This window comes from Colias philodice, chromosome 29 (genome assembly GCF_061535455.1).
Source record: "Colias philodice isolate Cphi_HAF_F1 chromosome 29, ilColPhil1 Martin Lab GWU primary, whole genome shotgun sequence".
In the NCBI taxonomy this organism is placed as follows: Eukaryota; Metazoa; Arthropoda; class Insecta; order Lepidoptera; family Pieridae; genus Colias; species Colias philodice.
The window spans coordinates 654336-681386 of NC_143114.1; the positions used below are offsets into that span (position 1 = coordinate 654336).

General features: G+C 36.3%; 1 protein-coding gene across 1 annotated transcript in view; it reads right to left on the bottom strand.

The window, feature by feature from the left end:
• Positions 1 to 3475: 3475 nt before the first annotated feature.
• The window catches only part of LOC149475681 (endocuticle structural glycoprotein ABD-5-like), a 30169-nt gene continuing 6593 nt past the window's right edge, over positions 3476 to 27051 (bottom strand). The window contains exons 2-4 of the mRNA XM_089713188.1: positions 7934 to 8027; positions 5052 to 5158; positions 3476 to 4053 (exon numbers count right to left, since the gene is read on the bottom strand). Of these exons, the coding sequence (XP_089569314.1) occupies positions 3943 to 4053; positions 5052 to 5158; positions 7934 to 8027 (312 nt within the window). The 3' untranslated portion in view covers positions 3476 to 3942. The remainder of the gene's footprint in view (positions 4054 to 5051; positions 5159 to 7933; positions 8028 to 27051) is intronic.

A 27051-nucleotide genomic window follows, 5' to 3' on the forward strand; every position in this document is an offset into this window, starting at 1 on the left:
TCATATATACACTTTTTAACATCTATTTCACATGTCAGCAACAGGTGAAATAGATGTTAAAAAGTGCTGACCCGCAAAGCAGTAGCCAAAAACATGAAAAACAAACTAAAGACAGGACTTAAAGGCTTCACAACCTCTGTGGGAACATCTCCTGCTGGAGAGAGAGGAACATGAGGTGGAACTCCAGAAAATTATAAAAAAGAATCAATAATATATGGACAGCCAAAACAAGTGCACAGCCCTCCAAGACATTGTTGACAGCTTCCAACAGTGTTTCAATGACCATGTGAAGGGCTTTCAGTCGTATCGTTGAACTGGAATGCAGTTTAATGAAGGTTCAGGAGAATAACTCCAAGCGGTTATGCACCTCATCCAACAGTCTTTTTGGTGAACTGCTTGAATGTGGACGGTTAAGTGGCTTTCAAAATAGTAGAGAAATAAAATTCAATTCACACATCAAATTGAAAAAATATCTCAAATTAAGTAAGTTTATAAAACGCACAAAGTCAGTTATAAGAAATAGATTTTCATTAAAAATGTAGCACACAGTAGCACAATTTAAAAATCTAAAACAGCCTTGTGAAAGAGTTAGATATAGATATTATAGGTATCTAGAATATTATAAAATTATATATGAAGTAGAAACGTCTGAACTGAAGCAGAAAATAGACTCATTAAATGATACATTACATGACCTCAAACAAACATCGTTGTCAACTCTACAGGCTAACACATCATCGACCTTTACTCTTCAAACCAACCAAAAACAATTCACAATTGGGTTTTAGGGATCCTACTCGCCTATTGATGCCAAACTGTAAATCTAAACTTTTTCAAAACATTCCTAGAGAACTGCGTGAACTGCCAAAAAATTTAATGCATAGAAAATTGAAAATATGGTTAGCGGAAAATGTTTCTTTAAATGAATTTTTTAAATTGTGATAATCAGTTAATGTATTTATTATTAATAAAAACGTGTTAATTTTAATGTTATTTAATGTATGTATATTTATATTATAATCTGCAATGTCCCACAACACAAGCCTTAATTGAGCTTACTGTGGGACTAGGTCGATTTGTGTAATAATTGTGTAATAATGTAATCGTGAAAAATTTGTATGCCAATTGTTTGGACTATTTTTTTAATTAAATCATGTGACCTTGTATTACCACAATTCTGACAAATAAATAATTTGAATTTGAATTTCAAGAATTTAACTGACCGACTCAATAACAAAATGTTGACAATGCCATATTTTCGCACGTTTGGAAATTCGACTAAATTGAAATGTTCTAAACTTCTAAAACAGTATCTATGAAATTAAACAATCATGTAGTAACTTTTACGTTACTTTGTTGGTTTATACGTCAAACGATTTGATCATTATATTATATGGATACATATATCGAAATATCGATAGGTAGGATATTTATTACAACTTTTTTGGAAGATATATCAATAGTTCGATACTCAAAATAATGTAGATATCGACACTCGATAAACATCATTGTACACTAATTAATCTACTGTATACACACATCTATCAAAAGAAATAATTGAGGAACACAAAATAAGAGGAAATCGTTCACCTACTTGCCATTCTCCAGGCGGAAAAAAAGAAACAACTTTATCATTATGGGACAGATATTCTCTTGCTCTTTGAAAAATATATCTAATGCTAGCATCGAGATAATATGTACTACGTACGTAGTACATAGTATCTCTATGAATGCTAGTGGAGTTTTTAAATGTTATTATTGCTGTATACTGTATTAAAGCAGTATTTAGATCAGCCGAATATTTTAAGGTCATCAAATGCTTGAAAAATTTTGGATTCAAAGTTAACATTTTACTCCTGTGCTATCAGAAATCTGATAAATATTTGATTTCTTCTGTTACATTATTACATAGCATCTGAACGAATCCTCTACAATCAATCTTTTAGTGCCTAAAGTAGTCAAACAGCTAAACACATAAAACAACGAGTACCTATTTTTAAAAACTCTTACTGAGAAATATTGATATCTACTTCTATAATTGTTTTATTCAAATTGAAATTTGAACAACAATTACTAAGAACCTTACATTTTCAGTGAGAAAGAAAAAGAGCTAAAGAAAGAGAAAGAGTTGAACAAATTAAACTCCTGAATTTTAAACTTTGTGAATTATTTTAGAGTAGACTTACGACATGAATAAATTCTCGATATATCGATATAATTTAAAACATAACAGCCCTAGTAAACTATGACAATATGAACTCAGCGTGTCTATTTTTTAGATTTAATTGAAATCAAATTCCAATATATCGATAACATTTCGAAAATCCGATTTTCGATATTTTAATTTTAAATTATCTGAATATTTGAATTTGATATTTCTATTTTCTATACTGTCTTTTCTATTCAGATAATTTAATGTAATACGACAATTGCTCTCAGACTGTACGATAGACAATTTTAGTGACAAGTGACAATACTATGCAGTAAGCGGACAGAACGCTTATGGCACGAATATTCGATTATGTTTTGTTTGACCTATTTTAGAAATGAACGACCTAACCGACCCAACGAGCATATCTTTACAAATTTATAATATGTATTCAACAAAAAATTCTTATAGCGACATTTACAATGTTAAAATACTATAGTAGCGCTATCTCTTGGTATCTAGACTAAAATACATTGAATGAAATACATTTTATTGTAATTTAATAGCGATCTATGCGTTATACACCTTTAGCCTTTTACTTATACCATTACTAATTAAATTATCGATTGAAGTTAACAGATATTATTACAATGTAGGTACATATTTTATAATACGTCTACAGCTGATAATTGTACTTAAAAACCTTAAAAAAAACATTTTATTGATAGTAAATGCCTGGCTTTCGTGTCTGTCATTTATATAATAATTTACTTATTTTGAAATTTATTTATAGCATTCTTAATCTATGCATTTTAGTAACATGCTTATAAAATAATATACAAACATTATGAATATATTATTATCATGAACAGGTATCTACAATATGCTTTAGTGAATGAATTATTTTCATTGATACTCGAAGGGACTTCTAAATATTCTTTAATCTTATATTTTTACTAGCAACATAATATAAAATTAAAAACATCTCGTGATAATCCGTGATAATTAAAAAATATATATTTTATAAAACGCCATCTGTCGCTAAAATATCGTAAACATTGGTTATGGTTAAAACACATTGTTTGTAACCGCATAAACCGGCGTTTACAATGTTTGCTATTTTTAACAGATGGCGCTAATTTATATTGCTACAACAATAATATTCCAGATAGAAAATATATTAGTAAAAGCACAGACTAATAATAATATACTACGCCCTACGGGTAAAAGCGTTTAAAAAAATTATTAATGCACTTTGTAAATCGTTACTTCCGATTGATCAGAATTTATGTCGGGTAATACGGTTATAAAATAAAAACACACTCATCTAGATTAAGTTATTTAATGTGAAAATGTAAAAAACAAAATACTTATTATTAATTAACAATAAAGTGGGTGGATGTTTTAATTACAATACTATAATCTATATTATGTACTAATATTATAAAGCTGAAGAGTTTGTTTGAACGCGCTAATCTCGGGAACGACTGGTCCGATTTGAAAAATTCTTTCGGTGTTAAGATAGCCCAATTATCGAGGAAGGATAGGCTATATATCATCACGCTAAGACTAACGGAGCAGAGCCACGCGGGTGAAACTGTGGAGCGCAGCTAGTCATACCATAAAATCGCTCCGTTGCGTTGTGAAAGAAAAACAAACAAATATAATATGTAGGTACATACTTTCGCATTTAGAATACAAATTATGTATTACTAAGGATTAAACAAGTTTTGGATCTGTTTCAAGTCTTTTATTTTACTAATAATTTATCTACTCTGACGTTTGAATTGTATCTAAATAATTGCCAGCACTAAAGATGTCGTGGCTGTGAGTCCAGCGATGGAATGTGCCTTCCCAATTGGATGGAAACCATACTCGTCCGCTCGGTACAGGACGTGAATGATCTGTGGAGTGAATAAATAATTTAATATGTATATTATAATTAAAAAATAATATAATATGATAGTAACTAAGTATATAAAAATTAAAAAGCAGGAAATTATTGTATTGTCACCGATTCTTGATAAGTGTGCTTAAATCTGTCCGTTTTTAAAGTGGTTCAAAAGGAGTCTAAGAAAGGAGTCGGTCACAAAATACAAACAATATAGGTATAGCTATAGATGAAGAAAGGAAAAGTAAATAGCGAGATCACACATAAATGCTAATATAGTTAAAGATTTAAAAAATAAAGGAAAAATATGTCGTCCATTATGGAAATAATATTGCAATATTTTTTTATATAGATACTAGCGGTCCGCCCCGGCTTCGCCCGTGGTACATATTTACGTTTTCTCTACATAAAAACCATCCTCGTACTTCAAGGAATATAATAAAAAAAGAATTATCGAAATCGTTTCAGCCGTTCTCGAGTTATGCGCTTACCAACACATTTTGCGATTCATTTTTATATATAAGATAACTAGCGGTCCGCCCCGGCTTCGCCCGTGGTATCAAAGAATTATCGAAATCGTTTCAGCCGTTCTCGAGTTATGCGCTTACCAACACATTTTGCGATTCATTTTTATATATAAAGATTGTGATTCTTTAGGAAGGTTTTATAATATTATTTATACTATTATGATTTAGACAAAGCAGGCAAAGCTGCGGCTGGAAAGCTAGTAAGATAAGAGCGTGTATTGCGAGCACAGGTATCAGAAATGAAACTTCTTGGGCAAGATTCAAAGATAGATACAAAAATCGTCGCCATACTCCATGAAGTGAAATTTACTCTCAACGCGCCTAAAGAAGTTTCACTACTAACAAATTTTTGACGTAATTAAAAAATACTTGAACAACAATGTTCAAGTATTTTTAACGTGATCAGTTTATGCAAAACTACAAGTCCCTTCGCGCTTAGTATACCGATAGTGGGACACCCTGTAGATGTTCCACATCACTATACCTGTCCATCAGGCGCGGTGTACTGGTACTGCCCCTCGACGACCAGCGCCGGTTCGCCAGATGCGCTGGGCTGGAGGGATCCTCTCTGCTCGTGGTAGATACCCCCTTCTGTAATTGTGAGAATAAACACTTGGAATATACGATATTGAGGCTTTGTATTGATCTTTAAAGCCCCGCTAAGCATGTTAATGGGCGTTGGTGACCAGTTAATATCAGGCCCACTTGCCATGCTGATATATTAAAAAATGTACTTCAAAAAATACCAATATAGTACATACGGTGTACAGCATAGAAATCTAAAATGGTGTAGGTACAGTGTACGGGAACTACTGGTCCGATTTGAAAAATTCTCGATAGAATTGTATTAAACACCGATGTGTTAGATAGCCCATTTATCGAGGAAGGCTTTGGCTATATATCATCACTCAGACCAACAGGTGCGGAGCAATGCGGCTGCGGGTGAAACCGCACAGTTAGTATTAAATAATATTAGCATTTCAAAAGAATATAGACACAGTAAATTATACACATTACACATACATGTGTAATATTCTTACCATAACCATCAGAAAACTATTAGATCAATTAACTCAACATCTCATCTTATGCAAGCGCGAAATATTCACAGAACACCACGGCCGCCACGGCCGCACCTACAAATCTCCGGATTATAATTTCACAATGGACTTTTTGTGAATCAACTCATCGTTTTTCTATCTATACTAATAATATTACATATATAGAGGAAAGATTTTTATTTGCGGCGAATAAAATAAAACCACAAACCCATCGGTATTAATAAAAAAAAGAGCGTGTGTGCCGTGCATACGTGTCAGAAGAGAAACTTCTTTGTTAAGATTCAAAGATACCAATATCGTCACCTTACTCCATGCTCGTGTTCCTAATGGTATTGCCATGATGCGACCTTGATATTTTACTAAAGAAGTTTCACTTCAAAATCTTCTACCATTAAGAATGCCATTATCAGCGAAGCCGAAGTAAGTTACTAGTATTCAATGTTTTACCATCAAATAGCTGTCACGTGTAAGTAATAAAAATATTAATTGATTTGATGTTGATAGCAAAAAATAAGTTGTTGTTTATTTATTTATTTATTTATTTATTAGATACACCAATAATGACTCAATTAATACAATTTACAGAAATACATTAATAATTATTTCATAAACTGAATTGGCCATAAAGCAGGCGTATACAACAATTATAAAAAAAATGTCTTAAAATTTTAAGTTGTACTAGCGAAATAAACAAAAATAGAAACCTAACCTTTGTGCAGCATCTATATCCAACATTTATTATTTGAAAATACGACTCTCTTAAAAATAGTTTCTGCATTTTAATAACAATTTATTACTTACTCTTGTTTTATTCTTACATCCAATTTATATACAATCGTTATTACTTAGCTGCCGATGACGTCACAAGATGTCCAGCCCCCGTAGTCAAGTGCCTTTCTATTAGCGTAAAGTTCAATAGAATAGATTATGAATGTATGAGATTGACGTAATCAATCGTCGTCGTCATCGTAATCAAACGTCAATCTCATACATTCATAATCTATTCTATTCAACTTTACGCTAATAGAAAGCCACTTGTCTAGGGGGGCTTCCTAGTTGGAACGCATAGTAAATATTTCACGCCTATAAGCGAAGCGTTGAGGTGGGTACTACTGTCACTTCGCGCAAAACATCTGATTTTTCAAACTTAAAATGTCTTTATGTATCATACATTGCACTTGTAAGATAATACATACACACACATATTAAGAAAAAACACTATTTTTAACATTCATGATATTTTTGATGTCATTTTTGTTATTTAAACTAGTTAAAAAACAGTTTAAAAAAGTTCTGTCTTGGACGTCCGTGTGTATGTAATATGTATGTGCGGAGGATTTTCTTGTTAACACGATAGCGACCGAAATACTTTACTAATCGAGTCTTTTTTTTTCTCTTACGCTTGAGTATGCTCAGGAATAGAACCCTTTCATTTTTCAGGGTCTGATTCGATGTGGTTTAATTGTTATTAAATAAACAAAAAAAATAATAATTAATAAATAATTATTAAAAAAAAATTATGAGGCGTGCACTTTTGGATTTTCCAAACTATTTTTATATTGGTATGGTCCTCTATCTTCAATAATATCTAATAATAAAATACTAGTAAAACCGCACGGTACCATTTAAAACTAACACAAACTTAATATGAAATTATTGTATTGTCACCGAACCTTGATAAGTAACTATACAAAGTTTGAATCTGTCATTTAAAGTGGGACAATATCGAGTTTATTATTTACTAGCTTTCGCGCGAGGCTTCGCCCGCGTGGTGTTTTTTTCGCAATAAAAGGTAGCCTATGTTCTTTCTCAGGGTCTAAAGATTGTCTGTGCCAAATTTCATCGAAATCGGTTGAGAGGTTTAAGCGGGAAAGCGTAACAGACAGACAGACAGGGTAACTTTCGCATTTAAAATATTAGTAGGGAGTTAAACCCATATATTCACTTTCCGTTATTACGTTGTAAATAATTAATAAAATGTGATAATGGTTATTACTGAATTAAGAAAGTCTTGTCTTATCGTTAACTAGCTGCTCCGCGCGGTTTCACCCCCGTGGCTCCACCCCTGTTGGTTGTAGCGCAATGATATATAGCCTATAACCTTCCTCGATAAATGGGTTATCTAACACCGAAAGAATTTTTCAAATCGGACCAGTAGTTCCCGAGATTAGCGCGTCTAAACAAACAAACAAACAAACTCTTCAGCTTTATAATATTAGTATAGATTATCCGGATTCGGTTACATACAAACATACAGGTGAAGCTAATAAAACAGTGTTAAAACTCAATAATTAAAAATGAATACCAGTTTGGAGAGCCCATCTGTATGAACCGTCTGCAGCTGGACCATCGAAGTCATTGCGTAGAATCTCATCGCCTAGCGTTATGCCGCTGACAATCTGAAATAAGTAATAATATAAAGAAAATGTGTGCGTGTACTAGTGTACACACGAAATAAGTGAAACTTCTTTACTTACGACCTTATTTTTCAAAAAATAATTTACTTTAAAAGCAACTTTACAGAAATACGTCGAATCACGCGTGGTACTAGGGATAAGAAAAAGATGGCGCGTAACGGAAAAATGTCACGCGTAACGAAAATATGTTACACTAATTTTTTTTCCAACCCCGATAAAGAAGTTTCACTTCAATAAAATACGAAATAATTCACTACATAGTATTTAAAGAACGTCGTTTTAGCATGGGTTTTAGTCACAGGTTTTAGTTATGTGCCAGTCCGGTCCCTATAATATGCTTCCTATGTAAATAAAATAAAATAAATAAAATAAAATATGCTTTTTTTAGTGTGAATAGGGAAACGCTTATCCACAATCTCGCCTGATGAATATGGTCTAAGATGGTAAGCGCTTCCCTAGATGGTAACCATTCTTATTGAAACCTCCATATTATACTCGTCGGGGAACACAGAATCAGGAAGCATGTTATGAAAAAGAATATGGAATCGAACCACTTAGTCCGGGTACATGAGTCATGATTAAAACTAAAACACAACGCATTGGAAGAGGGCAATAGGTAATTAAATTGGTTAAAAATTTATCTGCACATTAAAATAATGACGTTATTTTATTTCTTTGTTATTAAAGACAATGGTCAATAATTGTATAATAAGTAATTTAGACCTCATTCACACGAGAGTTAAAAAAGCGTTGCGTTAAAACCCGGCGTTGGCGCTTTTTAAACGTTCTCTCTGTGGTTGTTCATACTAACGCTTTAAAATCACTCATGTCTCGTCTCTCGCTTCAGTAAGACGTGGAAATGGTTTCTGCTAAATTAATGGCACTAGCGATTTGTGTTATTAAAAGACGAAAAAGAAAACAAAAGGCATTCTGGGTACATCCTCTGAATGAACAGAGATACTTAAAAGGGCAGTTTGTGACAATGTACGAAGAGTTAAGGCAATACCCCGGAATTTTTTTAATTATTTTCAAATGTCTATAACGATTTTGAATACAGGAACGGACGAGACTCCACATCTATAATTAATAGTTCGGGATCAACAATCCACGACATCGTATCGATTTTCTGATGATTATAAGCACAACAAACACGTGCTACCGCTGAGCGAGCGTGCGGCATACTGAACGCAGCGCCGCGGCCGGCGCTTTTTTAGCGCTCGTCTGAATAATGAAGTTTCCTATGGTCTATTTTATTTAACGCCCAACGCCGAGCGTTGAAAATAGAACACTGCGCGATAAAAAAGCGTCGCGCTTTAAAAGCGCTGACGTGTGAACATATACTTGGGAATGCATTTGTTCTATTTGGACGCTTTTTTAACGGACGTTAAAAAAGCTCTCGTGTGAATGAGGTCTTAAAGTCTGACTCCTAATCACATTATTAATTCCAAAATTTTATAATAAAGATCTTATATCTTACTAAGTATATAATATATTATTAATGGTTAATATTTTTTTATAAGTTTAAACAAACCGCCGAATATATATGGTCTATAAAAGTTTGAAATATTCAAAGTTATAGAAGCTACTATAAGCCAGGGGCAAAAGCGAGGGATATATTATAAAAGTTTAAAATAATATAAATTATAGATCGAACACGACCGCGGTATCTAAGCCAGTACTATTATTCATAGTCTATTATTATCTGTATAATCTACTAATAATAAACTTTAAAATTTATGATTATAACGATTTACACTCTTACCAAAAACTTTTATGCACGCGAAATTGTCTATTCCTAAAACCGGCTACTCACCTTACCTGCCGCACGCAGGGACAATCTCGGTTGCACGGCCGCGGCCGCGGCGGTCGTAGCAATTTCAGGCTCTTAATTTGTTATGTACATAGCGAGCAGGGGCAATTCACGTGCAGCAAGGGCAATTTTAGAATTGGAACCTTAATTGGCTCCTCAATTGTGATGTCTCACGTGCAGCAAGGGCAATTTTAGAATTGGAACCTTTAGGCCACAAGGGGCAATTTAGAGAACAACTGAAATTGATCCGACCGCCGACCAACCTAGATTGTTCCAATATTGCCCCAGCGGCAGGAAAGTGAGTAGCTAACAAGGGAGCAAATCCAATATTGCCCCTGCTGCAGGTATGTGAGTAATGCCCGATAGGTATTATTTTGTGTCTTTTTTTCGCTTGACATTTGTCAATAGGTACTAAGTATGATATAAAACATGTGTGATAATTTAATGCGACAAGCTTCGCCATTGTTAATAAAAAGACATTGATTTATTCTTAGAAATAAAGCTGTGGGCACACTTGATTTATTTTTACACGTATATCTTGTAGATGTTGATTAAAAAATGTAACCAATGTAGGTGCATATATATTTGTTACTAGATTTTCCAAGTTTCTGTTCTAATCAAGTTCTAATCGACAAAAGAAGCAACAAAAGCACATCAATACATTTTTTTTTTGTTTCGATATTTTAGAAAAATTATTCCCCTGTGATAGTCATTAAAAAAAAAGGCTATATACATATATATCATCACGCTAATACCAGAGTACTCTGTAAAACCGCGGGGCACTGCTAGTACCTATATCTATACTAATATCACAGACTAATAATAATATACTACGTATACAACTAATATTATAAAGCTGAAGAGTTTGTTTGTTTGTTTGAACGCGCTTATCTCAGGAACTACTGGAACGATTTGAAAAATTCTTTCGGTGTTAGATAGCCCATTTATCGAGGAAGGTTTTTGGCTATATATCATCACAACTAGGGCATGCAGAACCGGATCCGGTTCCAAGTTTTTGAAACCCGGTTCCAAATCGAGCTCAGAACCGGGTAGAACCGGGTTACCCGGTTCTTTTATAATACTTCGGAAAAAATACGAAATTAAACAAAAGTACCTGATAGGCCTTTAGCGGCTTGTGTCTTATTTTATTAAATTAATAAAGAAACAAAATTTCAATACTTCTCTTTATTTATCAGTCTTATAAAAGTACCTTGGCCCTTAGTCAAACGTTAGTATCGCCGAGGAATAGAAATTGCTAACGCTAATTATTGACATAAGCTCATGATATTTTGGTAATGGTTCGGTCACACTACCAACGACGATGACGACCACGACCAAAATTCAAATCTTGCCAAAATTTATTCAAAATAAAATATTTAAATCTCCCGTCATTACGGTACTCGGAAAAAAATTAATTCGAGGTCAATTAATAAAAAAATAGTTTTTTTTGCGATTTTCGCCGAGACGGTAAGTTTATCATACAATCAACTGGAACCAAAATTGTACATCATAAAATTATTATAATATATAAAGCTACACTACCACTGACTCACTGACTGACTGACATCGGTTTTCTCGGAAACTAAGTGGAAAGTGGGGGGGATTTTGACGTGATCGTGTAGAGGTGTGCTGAGAGACCAGAGGAAAAATATAGCGATCTTGATCATCTTCGAATACCGAGTGGACCCCTGGAGGTGCGCAGAAATGGTGATACCTGGAGGGGGGGTGTCTGAACAAAAAATGCTCGGAACTGGTGGTGATTACCAGGGGTGGTGGAAAAATGGCGATTTTCGCGAAAACAAGATGGCCGCCGTACTTTGCCAAAATCGGTGTTTATGAATCCTTACGTCTCAAATTTGGCACACGTGCTCTGTTCGAGCCGGCGAATCGATCGGTGCCCCGTTCGAGTGGCTCCGGGCCCCCGTTTCTGACTTTCATACATTAGAAAATCCAACGGCCCGCGGAAACGGTGCGAGTTGGGTGGGGGGTGTCGGAACTAAAAATGATCACCACCCTGGGACGCTACCAGGGAGCCGTAGTGGGACGCTCGATTTTGGAATTTTTCCATTTTTGGCGCAAACATAAAAACGTAAATTTAGCCAAGGTGGCACGACAGAGAAACACACCAATGACGCATTCATACTCACCCAACTCCCAGGATATCCAGAAAAATCCGAAATCCTGAACTTTCTCACAGCCCGCGGAGACGGTCAACGGCCCGCGCAAACGGTAGCAGCTGCATCTGGGGTGCTCGAACTAAACTTGGAGTAGACCTCGAGCAATTACCACAGATGGTGAAAAAAATTCAAAATGGCGGAAAAAATGGCCGCCGCCATACAAATGCTAAAATGGCCATCGCTGGTCCGATCGCGCTGAAACTTGGCACAGGGGCTTTAATCGAGCCGCACATTAAGTTGGCATACTCATAATCGAGTTTTCACCGCTGGTTTCCGAGTTTCATACAACGCGAAATTCGACGGCTCTCCGAAACGGCGCCAGATAGGTGGGGGGTGTAGAACTAAAAAATGATCAGAAACATGGGGCGCTACCAGGGCAATCAAGAAATTTCAATTTGGACGCAATTTTTTTTTCAAAAATGGCCAATTTTTCAAAGCAAGATGGTGGCGCCGGTTACTTTACGATCGGTCTGAAAATTGATTTCTGTGCTCTAATCGGCCAGATTTACAAAACTGCATACTCAGAATTTCTCTCCGACCCTCGGTTTCCATTTTCCATACATCACGAAATTCAACGGCTCTCTGAACCGGTGGCAGGTAGGTCGGGGTTGCCGAAGTAAAAAATGCTTCAAAACCTGGTCCGCTTCCAGGCATATAAAATTTTTTGGTAAAAAGCGAAATTTTTTTTTTCGAAAATTTTGTATGGAAATTTCCATAGTAAGAAGGGTAATTGAATAGCAACGGCAAAAACGGCGCCGCAGGCTGCTTGCTGCCCGCGCACCGCGTAACCTCGAAGGTCAACAGCCTCCCGGAGTAGAAAATATTTATTAACTTTTGAACTACCGCACGAGCCAAGCGAGCGAAGCGAGCGAATCACGGCAGCGGCTGGCGTAAATCTTCAAATAGGTAGCGAGGAGCGAAGCGACGAGCGAGTTAGGTTAACTTTTGAACTACCGCACTAGCCAAGCGAGCGAAGCGAGCAAGTCACATCAGCGGCCGGCGTAAATATTCAAAGAATTAGCGAGGAGCGAAGCGACGAGCGAGTTAGGTTAACTTTTAAACTACTGCACTAGCCAAGCGAGCGAAGCGAGCAAGTCACGTCAGCGGCCGGCGTAAATATTCAAAGAAGTAGCGAGGAGCGAAGCGACGAGCGAGTTAGGTTAACTTTTGAACTACCGCACTATCCAAGCGAGCGAAGCGAGCAAGTCACGTCAGCGGCCTGCGTAAATATTCAAAGAAGTAGCGAGGAGCGAAGCGACGAGCGAGTTAGGTTACTTTTGAACTACCGCACTAGCCAAGCGAGCGAAGCGAGCAAGTCACGTCAGCGTCCGGCATAAATATTCAAAGAAGTAGCGAGGAGCGAAGCGACGAGCCAGTTAGGTTACTTTTGAACTACCGCACTAGCCAAGCGAGCGAAGCGATCAAGTCACGTCAGCGGCCGGCGTAAATATTCAAATAGGTAGCGAGGAGCGAAGCGACGAGCGTGTTAAGTAAACTCTTTAACAGTTTATTATGAAAAGTCACTGCCCACTATCGATTAGACACCTCAAAATGATGAAATTCGGGGATCACGTTTCAAGAATTTAACCAATATTTGAATAAGTAATTTATAAACAGTTTCGACTGACTGTAGAATCGCTGTTAGCAGATGTAACAAATGGACAGGAAATTCAAATGCATTTTCAAATGACTGAAGATTTCTGCCCTGGGATGAGCCGCGAGCTGCTTGCAGCTCGCGCACCACGCACCCTCGAAGGTAGACAGCCCCCCGGAATAGAAGATATTTGAATGGGAAATTTATAAGCACTTCCGATTGACTGTGGAATCGCTGTTAGCAGATATTAACAAATTGACGGGGAATTTTTATGCATTTTCAACTGACTGAAGATTTCTGCCCTGGGATGCTTCGCGGGCTGCTTGCAGCCCGTGCACCACGCACCCTCAAAGGTGGGCAGCCTCCCGAAGTGGAAAATACTTGAATGGGGAATTTATAAGCATTACTGACTGACTGTAGAATCGCTGTTAGCAGATGTAACAAATGGACAGGAAATTCGAATGCATTTTCAAATGACTGCCCTATTGCTTCAACCCAGGGGCAAAAGAGGCTCGCGGGCTGCTTGCAGCCCGCGCACCACGCACCCTCGAAGGTCGACAGCATTTCAGAATAGAAAATATTTGAATTGGGAATTTATAAGCACTTCCGATTGACTGTGCAATCGCAGTTAGCAGAAAATTATAAATGGACTTGGAATACTAACACATTTTCAAATGACTGCCCTATTGCTTCAACCCAGGGGCAAAAGGGGCTCGCGGGCTGCTTGCAGCCCGCGCACAACGCACCCTCGAAGGTCGACAGCATTTCAGAATAGAAAATATTTGAATTGGGAATTTATAAGCACTTCCGATTGACTGTGCAATCGCAGTTAGCAGAAAATTATAAATGGACTTGGAATACTAACACATTTTCAAATGACTGCCCTATTGCTTCAACCCAGAGGCAAAAGAGGCTCGCGGGCTGCTTGCAGCCCGCGCACCACGCATCCTCGAAGGTCGACAGCATTCCAGAATAGAAATTTTTTTAAGTGGGAATTTATAAGCACTTCCGATTGACTGTGCAATCGCAGTTAGCAGAAAATTACAAATTAACTTGGAATTCTAACACATTTTCTAATGACTGCCCTATTGCTTCAACCCAGGGGCAAAAGGGGCTCGCGGGCTGCTTGCAGCCCGCGCACAACGCACCAGCTAGTCTTATATATAAAAATGAATCGCAAAATGTGTTGGTAAGCGCATAACTCGAGAACGGCTGAACCGATTTCGATAATTCTTTTTTTATTATATTCCTTGAAGTACGAGGATGGTTTTTATGTAGAGAAAACGTAAATATGTACCACGGGCGAAGCCGGGGCGGACCGCTAGTTATCTATAAAAAAGGTTAAATACATTTTTTGTAGGAGCTACCGTTTCTACGAAAAGCCTATTTTTTTATCCATTGATCTCGAAAAAATTTTTTTACTTGTGTTTTGCACAATATATTTAATTTCGACTGGATGAAAATTTTGTTTGTGGTCGTCGTCGTCGTTGGTAGTGTGACCGAATCCTTAGGCAAAACATCATACGCTTATGTCAATTTGTATCGATAGCGTATTCTATTCCTTAGCGTTTTGACGGTTGTCTCGGCGCTCTTGTTATCTTAATATCACATAAAAACATGAAAAGTACCCAGCTGTAGGTTTTGAGTCCCATGCGAATGTCGAAATTTTCGAAAATTTTCAGCATTTACGGCTGTATCTTTTGATGCGTCGCGTTGGCTTGTGAGTTCGACTTTTTCACATAAAAGGGACCGAAGACTTGAGTATTCGATATAAATTTCAGCTTGATACCAAAAACAAAAACATGACTGGATCATTAAATATGAATCAGTAAAATTAACAGCTTTTCAAATTCACGAGAAATCTAATAAAAATATTTCTGTAGCCTAATTTTTGTCATTTTCGAAGCCTAATTTTTTTTGGTAATACAACCGTAGGAAACTTATAGCATCTAAGGTTAGACAACCAATCGGAGCCACGTTTGAGGCGTGGCACGAAAATTCGCGATGCACGTGAGTCTGACGTTGCCAGATACAATAAATTTGTTAAAATAATGCAGCAAAATATAAATAATACTTTATATTTTAATATTTTGGTCGGAACCGGGAGAACCGGGTTTCATACTATTCAGACCCGGTTCTCAAGATCATCAAAAAACCCGGGTTTACCCGGGTTTTTCGGAACCGGGTAAACCCGGGTGCATGCCCTAATCACAACAAGAGAGGAGCAATGCGGGTGAAACCGTGGGGCACAGCTAGTAATTTATAAACTTTTATTTAATACCGCCTTTGTCGCGTCATCTGGCATCCAAATAAGAAAACAAATCAATGTTAAAATTATGAAATTATGTTAAACCAACGCTCGATCGGGCCAGAGGTTAGATCTGCCACATAAACAATACAATAATGTCCGTGCCATTGTTAGTATACTGTTTTTTTTATTATAATCAATTTATGTGCCGTCTTTCGTGTTTTTGCTTCACGTTTAATTTTATTCAGAACTAGCAATGCCCTGCGGTTTCACCCGCATGGATAGCGATATCGTTACAGTGAAAATTCTACTATATAGGTCGGACTATAGGTTTAATTTTTAATCACATGAAAATCACCTTTACCCCGTCCCGCACTACGGCCTTTTTTTTTTTTTTTTGTTTTAGTGGGGAAATCTTTCATAGATACCCACGGACTCCGGGGCCGTGGGTTATGTCGGATTCCTACCGACCAAAACCCCACTGTGTTCCGTCAAGACGCATAATTGGTAGAATTCCTCCGTGACCCCCGCACTACGGCCTGCTCGAACAGTATACCTACTATTTTCTGTAGATTGACACTTTTAAAAATTCGTTATATCTTTTGAATGGAATATCCAATTCTTTTCATTTAAAAAGTATTTTGCTGGTATTGAAACAGTCTATAATAAAACATCATTTAATGGGATAAGGATTAATATATATGTATGGATAACATGGTTTGATTACTGTCGGCACTTCTATTTACTTTGAAAACGTAAAAAAGTTGTTGTAGTAACATAACTACTGTACGGGCTAGCCGTACATCCTGACTCAGCGCTTTACACGATCCTATTTCATTATGGTGACAAGAACATCTTCACCCAGTTGGTCTGCGCTCGCGGCTCGTGTAAAGCGCTCGGGGTGTACGCGCTATATCAATTAATCTCATTATCAACTATCAAATATATCAATATATCATATTATCATCATTAGTTTATAGCAACCAACAATAAAGTGATCAAAGGCAATAACTTGTTTTACATCATCAAACCATCAACTATCAATTTATCAGCTAAAGGAGTGTATGGGATATCATATCATATCAATCAGCAGCCCATACATCTCTCTTTTTGGTCCTTCGCAGCCTTGGACCTCGCGTGTGGACATATTGTGTGTGTGATCAGTGTTGTGTTAGTGTTCACAAGTGAGGATTAGTATCAAGCAGTGAGTCTTTAAATTTTTTATCATGTCTAACGCCGAAGATTTGCTTCAAAATCAACAACAACTATCAAATACCATCGAAAACATTTATAGTAATTTTAAAAAGGATGGCGCGGAAAGGAAAACCTTCGATTACATAAAAAGAAGGTTGGATGTGCTAGATAGACACTGGCACGAATATCAAGAGAATCATAATGCTTTATGTAATATCGAGGTCATAAGATCTCATAGTTATTTCGAAAATAATGAGTTCGAGTTAGCTCAAGATAGATATAAATATATCAGGGGAGTAATTTCTAATTATAATCAAGGCAAAGAGGAAAGGCCTAAAACACCGTTATTACAACCTGCTAAACCTCTCGGTGTCCCAGGGACCTCTCAATCTCAGTCATCTTCTAAGGTACTAACTGATCAAATAATAAGTAGCAAAACTGACGAAATGATTCGTAGACAGATAAGTTATTTTAAGGCTTTTGATCATACAATATCAAATATCATTTTGGATGATGTTAACGAAAAGTGGGAATTCGATCATTTATTAAAATCAATACAGTCGCGCTGGTCTCTAATAGACTCTCTCCATTGGGAGTTGGACAGTGAGCTTGGGGGTAGAAACTCGGAATACGAGAATACCTTTTTATCATATGAACAAAAATATAACGATATCATCAAATCGCTTAACAAAAAATTATGGTCTATATCACATAGGGAACAATCTACACCACATATAGAAATACCAGTATTTAGTGGTAATTATCATCAGTGGTGCTCTTTTAAAGATGTATTTAAAGAAACAATTCACGACAATCCATCATTATCATCGGCGCAAAAAATGCAATTCTTGAAAACAAAAGTTAGAGGAGAAGCTGAAAGGCTTATTCAGCATCTACCAATAACCTCGGATAATTATTTAATATGCTGGGATATACTTAATAATCGCTACAATAACAAATCATTAATTTTCCGTTCGCATATTGATATTTTATTGAATATACCTGTCGCTCAACAAACATCATTAAATCATATCAAACGGATACATGATACGACCATAGAAACTATCAACGCTATCAAAAACTTAGGTGTCGACGTAGGATCGTGGGATCCATTAATCGTACATTTAATCGCCCAGAAATTGGACTCCGAGACGCATAACGCATATATCAATACATTAAAACAGCCTCGAGAATTAGCAACATTAAAAGAGTTTTTAACATTTCTGGAGAACAAATTTACATCATTAGAGTCATTAAAAAAGAAACCTGAGATCAAGAATTCATATCAACCATTTTATAAATTAAACAAAAATTTTATCAAGACATCGTTTCCCACAAGCAATAAATTTATTTCCCATTCCCATCAAAATCGCAAACAAGAAGACCCATCAGTTCCCATCAGTTCGCAGAAACATCATAAATGCGAACTTTGCAAAACCAACGAGCATTGTCTGTTTTACTGTAATAAGTTTTTGAATATGACACCGCCAACAAGACGCGGCACGGTTACAAGATTGGGTGTATGCGAAAGTTGCCTCTATTCACACAATGGTAAACCATGTTTTTCTGAAAAAAGATGTTTGAAATGCCATGGGAAGCATAATACTATCATACACGAGGCGTATGAGATTTCCATTCCTAGTTCTTCGAAAATAGCAAGCCAGGGTTATCAAAAACATGAGCCGCAACAGGTGCAGAGGAATGCTCACGTTTCGATGCAACGTGAAACACCTGAGATTCTTTTAGCGACAGCCATATTAAAAGTACAAGCAAACGACGGGTCATTTATCAAAATGCGGGCTTTAATTGATCAAGGTTCTCAAACCTCACTTATCACAGAACACGCTGCTCAAATTTTAGGACAACCTCGACAACAATGCCGTGGTGTAATATCAGGTGTCGGTATCAAGGAGAGCAATTGCAAGGGTGTCATATCAATCACATGTGCATCAATTAACAATCATTTTCAATTTGAAACGGAAGCATATATCATGAAAAATCTAGTGAATAACCTGCCTAATAGCACTTTTTCAAAGCCATTTTGGCCGTATATCAACAATATCAAATTAGCCGATCCCGACTTCAATATAAGTCGCCCGGTGGACTTGCTATTAGGGGCAGATATTTATTCATTAATTGTTATGGAAGGAATTTGTAAAGGTAATAATAATATGCCTATAGCACAAAACACACAGCTGGGTTGGATTTTGATAGGTAGCGTGAAAACTTTACAATGCAACGTCGTCATCAATAATTTGGAAGAAATTCAAAAATTTTGGGAAATCGAGGATATCATTGAGGAGTCGCAATTATCAACCGAAGATCAACAATGTATCAACTACTACAAAAATACAACAACAAGGCGGGAAGATGGCCGTTACGAGGTTCGTCTTCCAATGCATAACAATTATTCGGAAAAATTAGGAGAGTCAAAATTCAAGGCTGTAGCGCAATTTAAATCGTTAGAAAAGAGATTTATCAAAAACAATAACATTCATACACAATATAAATTATTTATGCAAGATTATCACTCAATGGGTCATATGATACCGGCCTCTAATACGTCTAAGCCAGAGTGTTTCAATACTCATCATTGCGTGCGTACAGATAGCGACATAAATTCGAAATTTCGAGTTGTGTTCAATGCATCATGCAAAACTTCATCAGGATACAGTTTAAATGACCTTATGCAAAAAGGTCCGAATCTTCAACAAGATTTACAGTCTTTAATCATTAAATGGAGACAATATCAATTTGCTTTTACTGCGGACATAGAAAAAATGTTTCGTCAAATTTGGCTACACCCGGAAGATCAGAAATTATTAAAAATAGTATGGCGGGACTCTACTTCGGAACCTATTCGTGAATATCAACTCACGACGGTTACTTATGGTACGAAAGCAGCTCCATTCCTAGCTATGATGACCTTAAAACAGCTGGCTAGTGATGAGAGAAATAATTATTTACATAGCTCCGCAATCGAAGTCTTAGAGAACTCATTTTATATGGATGACGTCATACACGGTTGTCATTCCATAGAGGAAGCTAAGATATTACAAAACGATTTAATTAAGTTATTGCAATCAAGTGGCTTTAATTTACGTAAGTGGAAATCAAATACTACGGAATTATCACAAAATATAAAAGAATCCAATATCAATTCTAGTGATTTTAGTTTTAAACAATCAGAAACAACAAAAACGCTAGGATTAGGCTGGAATCCCGAAGAAGATATTTTTACATTTCATTCGCAACTAGAACCCTTGAAATCATCAAAAATAACAAAAAGAATGCTTTTATCAGACATATCAAAATTATTCGACCCTATCGGATGGCTATCACCATTATCAACAAAATTAAAAATTATTTTTCAACAAGTATGGGCGGCGCATATAGGATGGGATGATCAAATACCAGAAGAAATATATAAGGAATGGATCAAAGTTAGAAACGATATTAGCGTGATCAAAGATATAAAACTACCACGCTGGATTCACACCCGTAATTGCGATAGTATCGAGTTACATGGGTTCTGTGACTCGTCTATGAAAGCATATGCATGTGTTATATATTGCCGTGTAAATAAAGGTGAAGATTCACATATAACATTATTGGTTGGAAAAACGAGACTTGTGCCCACTAGCAAGGTCGTTACATTACCTAGATTAGAATTAAGTGGAGCATTACTTTTATCAAAATTAATGAATAAGGTTAAGGAATATTTTAAGGATCATGATATCAAAATGTATGGATGGGTTGACAGTACAGTAGTTTTAGGTTGGTTAAATGGAGATGCAGCTAGATGGAAAACGTTTGTGGCAAACAGAGTGCAGCAAATAACGAAGGTCATGCCTCCAGATTGCTGGCGGTATGTCAAATCAGAAGAAAATCCTGCTGACTGTGCAAGTCGAGGTTTATCAGCATCACAATTGAAGGATCATTCTTTGTGGTGGCAAGGCCCCAAGTGGCTATCAACATTTAGTGATCAAAATAATAAGGTCACAATATATTCAACAGATCAAGAGTTGAAAGTATCAAAACCAGTTACCGCTGCGGTAACAAATCATCATAATAATTCTATCATACTAGATATATTATCAAAACACAGCACATTCCGTAAGGCTGTGCGAATTGTTGCATGGATGTGTAGATTCACCAACAACAAAAATAAATATCAAAGTTATTTATCAGTGGAGGAATTGAAACGTGCAACATTGCTTATTATCAGAAATATTCAACAGTTATCATTTGAAAGGGAAATATCAGATTTAAGAAGTGGTAATAATATACATAGGAAAAGTAAATTGTGTGAATTAAATCCTTATATCGATCAACAACAAATCATCAGAGTAGGGGGAAGGCTGCGACATGCTTACCTTGACCCTGACATGAAAAATCCTATCATCATACCGAATAACAGTCGTCTCTCGAAATTATTAATTAATGAAGCACACCAATCTACTTATCATGGAGGTGCTAGGCTAACATCATCATATTTGAGGCAGAAATATTGGATTATGGGTGGCTATAGGGCTGTTAAAAAGATAGTACGACAATGTATCAAATGTAGGAGGCATAATCCCACCAAGCATCATCAAATTATGGGAGATTTACCAGCTGCTAGAGTAAACCCATCAAGACCCTTCTACAACGTGGGAGTCGACTATACAGGTCATGTATTTATCAAATCAAACGCTGGAAGAGGTATCAAGACAACAAAAGGTTACATTGCAGTATTTACTTGTATGGCCACTAAGGCTGTACACCTGGAACTGGTATCAGATTTATCAAGTGCAAGTTTTATATCAGCCCTGCGTAGAATGTCAGCTCGCAGGGGTAAGCCTGGTCACATCTACAGTGATAACGGCACTAATTTCATAGGAGCAAATAAAATATTACAGCAAGAATACGATGAAATACTCAAAATATTTAACACACAATTTCAATCAGAGGTGGCGGATATGGGCATAACATGGCATTTTAATGCCCCATCTTGGCCTTCAGCGAGCGGTCTTAGTGAAGCAGCCGTCAAAAGTCTCAAATTTCACCTTAAGAGGGTGGTTGGCGAGCAACGATTAACATACGAAGAATATAGTACAATACTAGCTCAGCTGGAGGCTTGCTTAAATTCAAGGCCACTTTGTGCTTTAACAGAAGACTCCGAGGAGCTCGATTATTTGACACCATCACATTTTCTAGCCAGCGGTCCAGTATTATCAATATATGAAACAGAGAGAGATCTACGAACAAGATTACATTTAGCACAAAAAATATTTCAAGACATATGGAAGAGGTGGCAACATGAATATTTAACAAATTTATCAACGAGAAGCAAGTGGAGACAATCAAAAGATAATATCAAATTAAATGACATTGTAATCATTCACGACAGCAATCTTCCCGCAGGAAAATGGCCTTTAGGGCGAGTGGTGGAGTTGCATCCTGGTAGTGATGGCTACGTGCGTGTGGTCACATTAAAAACTAAAAATGGATATATCAAAAGACCTATCATAAAGTTATCAATTTTACCCGTCAATCAAGAAGAAACAGTATCAAACAATCATACAACCACGAGAAGGAGAAATCAAAAATACAATTTTGCAACCGTCGCAACAACAATTCTTCTATTTTTTATGACATTATTTACAAACACAATCGCCTCATATAATATCACTCCGCTACAAAATAATACAAGTTTATTTTTCGACGACATTGCAAAAATGCATTTAATAACAGATGACTGGAGACTCATTGTTTACTACGACATGAACCCGTATTGGCATGGCGACATGGCGTCTCGCAAGTATTTAGAATACTTAGAAACCATCTGTGTTAAGATAAAACAACATTCACAGTGCGAAGGTATCATGTATCAATTAAATCACGAGTACTCCGAGCTACAACATTACAATAGATTGTTGCTAGATCAGCGTCTGGACGGGCACGCGCGCAGACGGCGCGGCCTTATCAACGGTGTAGGTTACGTCGCTAATCAGTTGTTTGGAATACTCGATAGTAACTTTGCCGAACAGTACGAGAAAGATATCGAATTAATTAAAGTAAATCAGCGGCACATGGCTAGTTTATGGAAAAATCAAACTTCCGTTGTAGAAGCAGAATTTAATCTTATCAAAAGAATTGAATCAGTTATGCAAAATCATCATAAAAGCGTTACCAAAAAGTTAAATGAAATCGACATTGCAATGGGCGTATTGCAGTCGGAGATGCAAAACAACACCTATATCAGTGAATTTACTATGACAGCGATAATCGTTAATAATATTTTAATTAAACTTAAAAGCATTCAAGGTTATCTATTAGAAACTATCACAGATATATTTAATGGAAAATATAACATTCAATTTTTAACCCCCAAGCAACTGCAGGAAGAGTTGAACATAATATCATCCCAATTATCAAAAGATTTATCACTACCCACTGACCCCACGAATCCATCAAGTATTTATAAATTGCTAAAGATCAAAGCTAGATTATCAAAAAAGTTTCTCATATTCGAAATATCAATACCTCTAGTCACTAGAGATACATATGATTTGCTCAAGGTCATTGCTATTCCAAAACAATTTGAAAAAAATATGATCAGTATAGTACCTATTAGCGAATACCTGGCGCTAAATATAAAGAAAGACTCATTCATAATGCTATCAGAGATCGAATTACATGTTTGTGAGAATCAAAACATAGAGACAATGTTGTGTCGTATTAACAAGCCTATTTATCATTTTAATAGCGAAAAAGACTTATGTGAGAAAGCAGAAAACTCCAACAGCTGTCTAACTGTTATGAATAAATGCAAGAATATTTTAGTTTCAATCAACAAGCCCAATAAATACTTTTATTTTTGCTGCAACAATTGCCAGTACAAGATATTATGTGAACAAAAACTTATGGCCATCCAATTAAATAACACCGGAATCATATCAATTGATCAAAATTGTTTGATAAAATCATCAGAATTTTATATTCAAACTTATAGAAAGAAGAACAATATATTGCAAATAACACCTGATATGAACACATCATGGTTATCACCTATCAATAATTTAGTAAATTTATCATTAACGGACCTGCCAGCCGATGAGAGTACAAATAATATCACATCAAATATTATCAAGATTGAAGAGCAAATTAACAACATCAAAAAGATTGATCCAGTCATCGATGGTATATCTTATCACGATATACATCATTATGCGATGATTTATCTCGCCATGGTCACCATACTGGTGATCGGTGGCATCTTATTCTGGCGGGCAAGGCGGCAAGCACGGGGCTCACCGTCTCAACAACAGCAGCAGGGGTCTCCCGCGCGAGCTAGAGGCTCGCCACTACAGCAGTCGCCGGTGTCGTTGACGCGAGCCAGAGGCTCGCCTCTCCAGCGGCCGCTGGGGCCGGTGGCGCGAGCTAAGGGCTCGCCATTGCAGCAACAAGTGTTAGTGAAAAGTGATAGTGAAAGTGCAAAAAGCAAAAAGTGTGATCGGTCCACTTCCCCAAACAACACTCTATCAATGTTCAATGTATAATCTCCCCCTGTGTTTAGCATTTAAGATCATATATTGTAATATCATCATCATTAGATATAAGTTCTTATTGTTTATCACCTTGTTTAGTTTTAGATCATTATCATATCATCAATATCATCTTTTTGGCCTGGGAGCATGTACGGGCTAGCCGTACATCCTGACTCAGCGCTTTACACGATCCTATTTCATTATGGTGACAAGAACATCTTCACCCAGTTGGTCTGCGCTCGCGGCTCGTGTAAAGCGCTCGGGGTGTACGCGCTATATCAATTAATCTCATTATCAACTATCAAATATATCAATATATCATATTATCATCATTAGTTTATAGCAACCAACAATAAAGTGATCAAAGGCAATAACTTGTTTTACATCATCAAACCATCAACTATCAATTTATCAGCTAAAGGAGTGTATGGGATATCATATCATATCAATCAGCAGCCCATACAACTACTGAAGATAGACATATGGTATCGCGGACTTTCTTGTAGATATTGATCCATTCTATAATACCGTAGAACATTTTTTTGTTCTATCTTCAATAGATTCCGCAGCGCACGCGATGACAGAAGTTTTATTGAGGATTTTTTTACACCTTGGGTTACATAATTGCATTTTTGGTAAGGATCTCTAATTTTTTTGAAAATGCAATATAGCCTATGTTGCTCAGTAAAGATGCAGCTTTCTAATGGTGAAAGAATTTTTGAAATCGGTCCTGTAGTTTATGCGTGAAAACGATACATACATACATACATACATACATACTTACAAACTTTTCCTCTTTATAATATTAGTATAGATTAGTATAGAAAACTATGCGTGAATTTATCATTGTATTACCATGGGTATAATATATTATCTCTGCAAGATCTCTCGTATACGACATTCTTAATTCGTAGTGTTTTTGTATAATTACCTAATTAATTAATGTCCTATCTTTTAGTTTTTTGATGGAAATTAGAAAGAAACAAAATGGGTATTGATTTCAATTCTTCCTAAATGTGTTATACCGATTAGTTTCAATAAATGCATAATAATCTATATCTATTCTATACATTATAATAAATCTGTAGAAGAGTCATTTCTGTACATTGAAAATATAGAAAAAATAAATAGCAGGGGGTGTTACTGGATCGATACCAAACCCAAATATGTGATTAAAAAAATTTTTGTATGTCTGTCTGTCTGTATGTGAAGACATCACGTGAAAACTACCGGTTCGATTTCGATGAAACTTGGTATAATTTTATTATACCTTATTATCCTGGGCGTAAAATAGGATACTTTTTATCCTGTAAAAATACGTAGAAAAAAAAATAATCTTAATTTTTCAGTTTTATCCATAGACGTTGTTCTGTAGAACCGCGAACACGTTGCGTATTATTATAGGCCTAGCCGTATTTGGGTCCAATAGATTTATAAGATGTCATTGTCAGAGTTACTCAAAATGGAGAAATAAACCATCCACGCGAAGACCGACATCCGCGCGGACGGAGTCGCGGGCGGAAGCTAGTAGGAAATATGTATTCTGAACGTTTGGTTCGATATCACTACCTAGCTGTAGGTTGTAAGTATACGTAGTAGATATTGTAATACTGTGATATAATTATTAGTCTGTGCTGTAGGTACCTACGTAGTGATATCGTTTCCTGCGACAGGTCCGTCTGTCTACTGTCTGTATGTAGGTATGTATGCCTAGATCTTAAAAACTACACACTATAATCTATATTACCACAGTATTACAATATTATTTCCTAAATATGGTAATACTGTGATATTACTTGCTCTGGCCTCTGTGACTACACAACGGATTTAGATGCATTTTTTAATAGTGTGATTCAAGAGGATTGAGGAAGGTATCCCGTATCAGTAAGTAGGTATACAATTTATTAGGTTTTAAACACAGCGGGCGAAGCCGCAAGCGGAAAGCTAGTTGTACATATACCTAGGTACAATTATTCACATCTTAATATATATAAATCTCGTGTCCCAATGTTTGTCCTCAATGGACTCCTAAACCACTTAACCGATTATAATAAAATTCGCACACCATGTGCAGTTCGATCCAACTTGAGAGATAGGATAGTTAAAACATGTAGGTACCACGGGCGAAGCCGGGGCGGACGGCTAGTAATATTATATGATTATGAGAAACACTTGCTTTATGAATAAATTCATCTAAAAACAGGAAATCAATTGCGTATCGTAGAACCTAAGAAACCTAAGAATAGAAAAACATTATTGATTTATTATCAAAGTTTTCCGATTGCCTTTTCAATACAATAATTATACTCATATTTAAATAGCGAACATATAGCGAAAGAAATTCTTACGATGAGAAATAAGTGTTCATAATTTTCTTGAAATAAAAGACTGTTTATAGTACTAGAAGTTGTATTTATTTAACACTTTCCAACATTTTGGGATAGTATACGT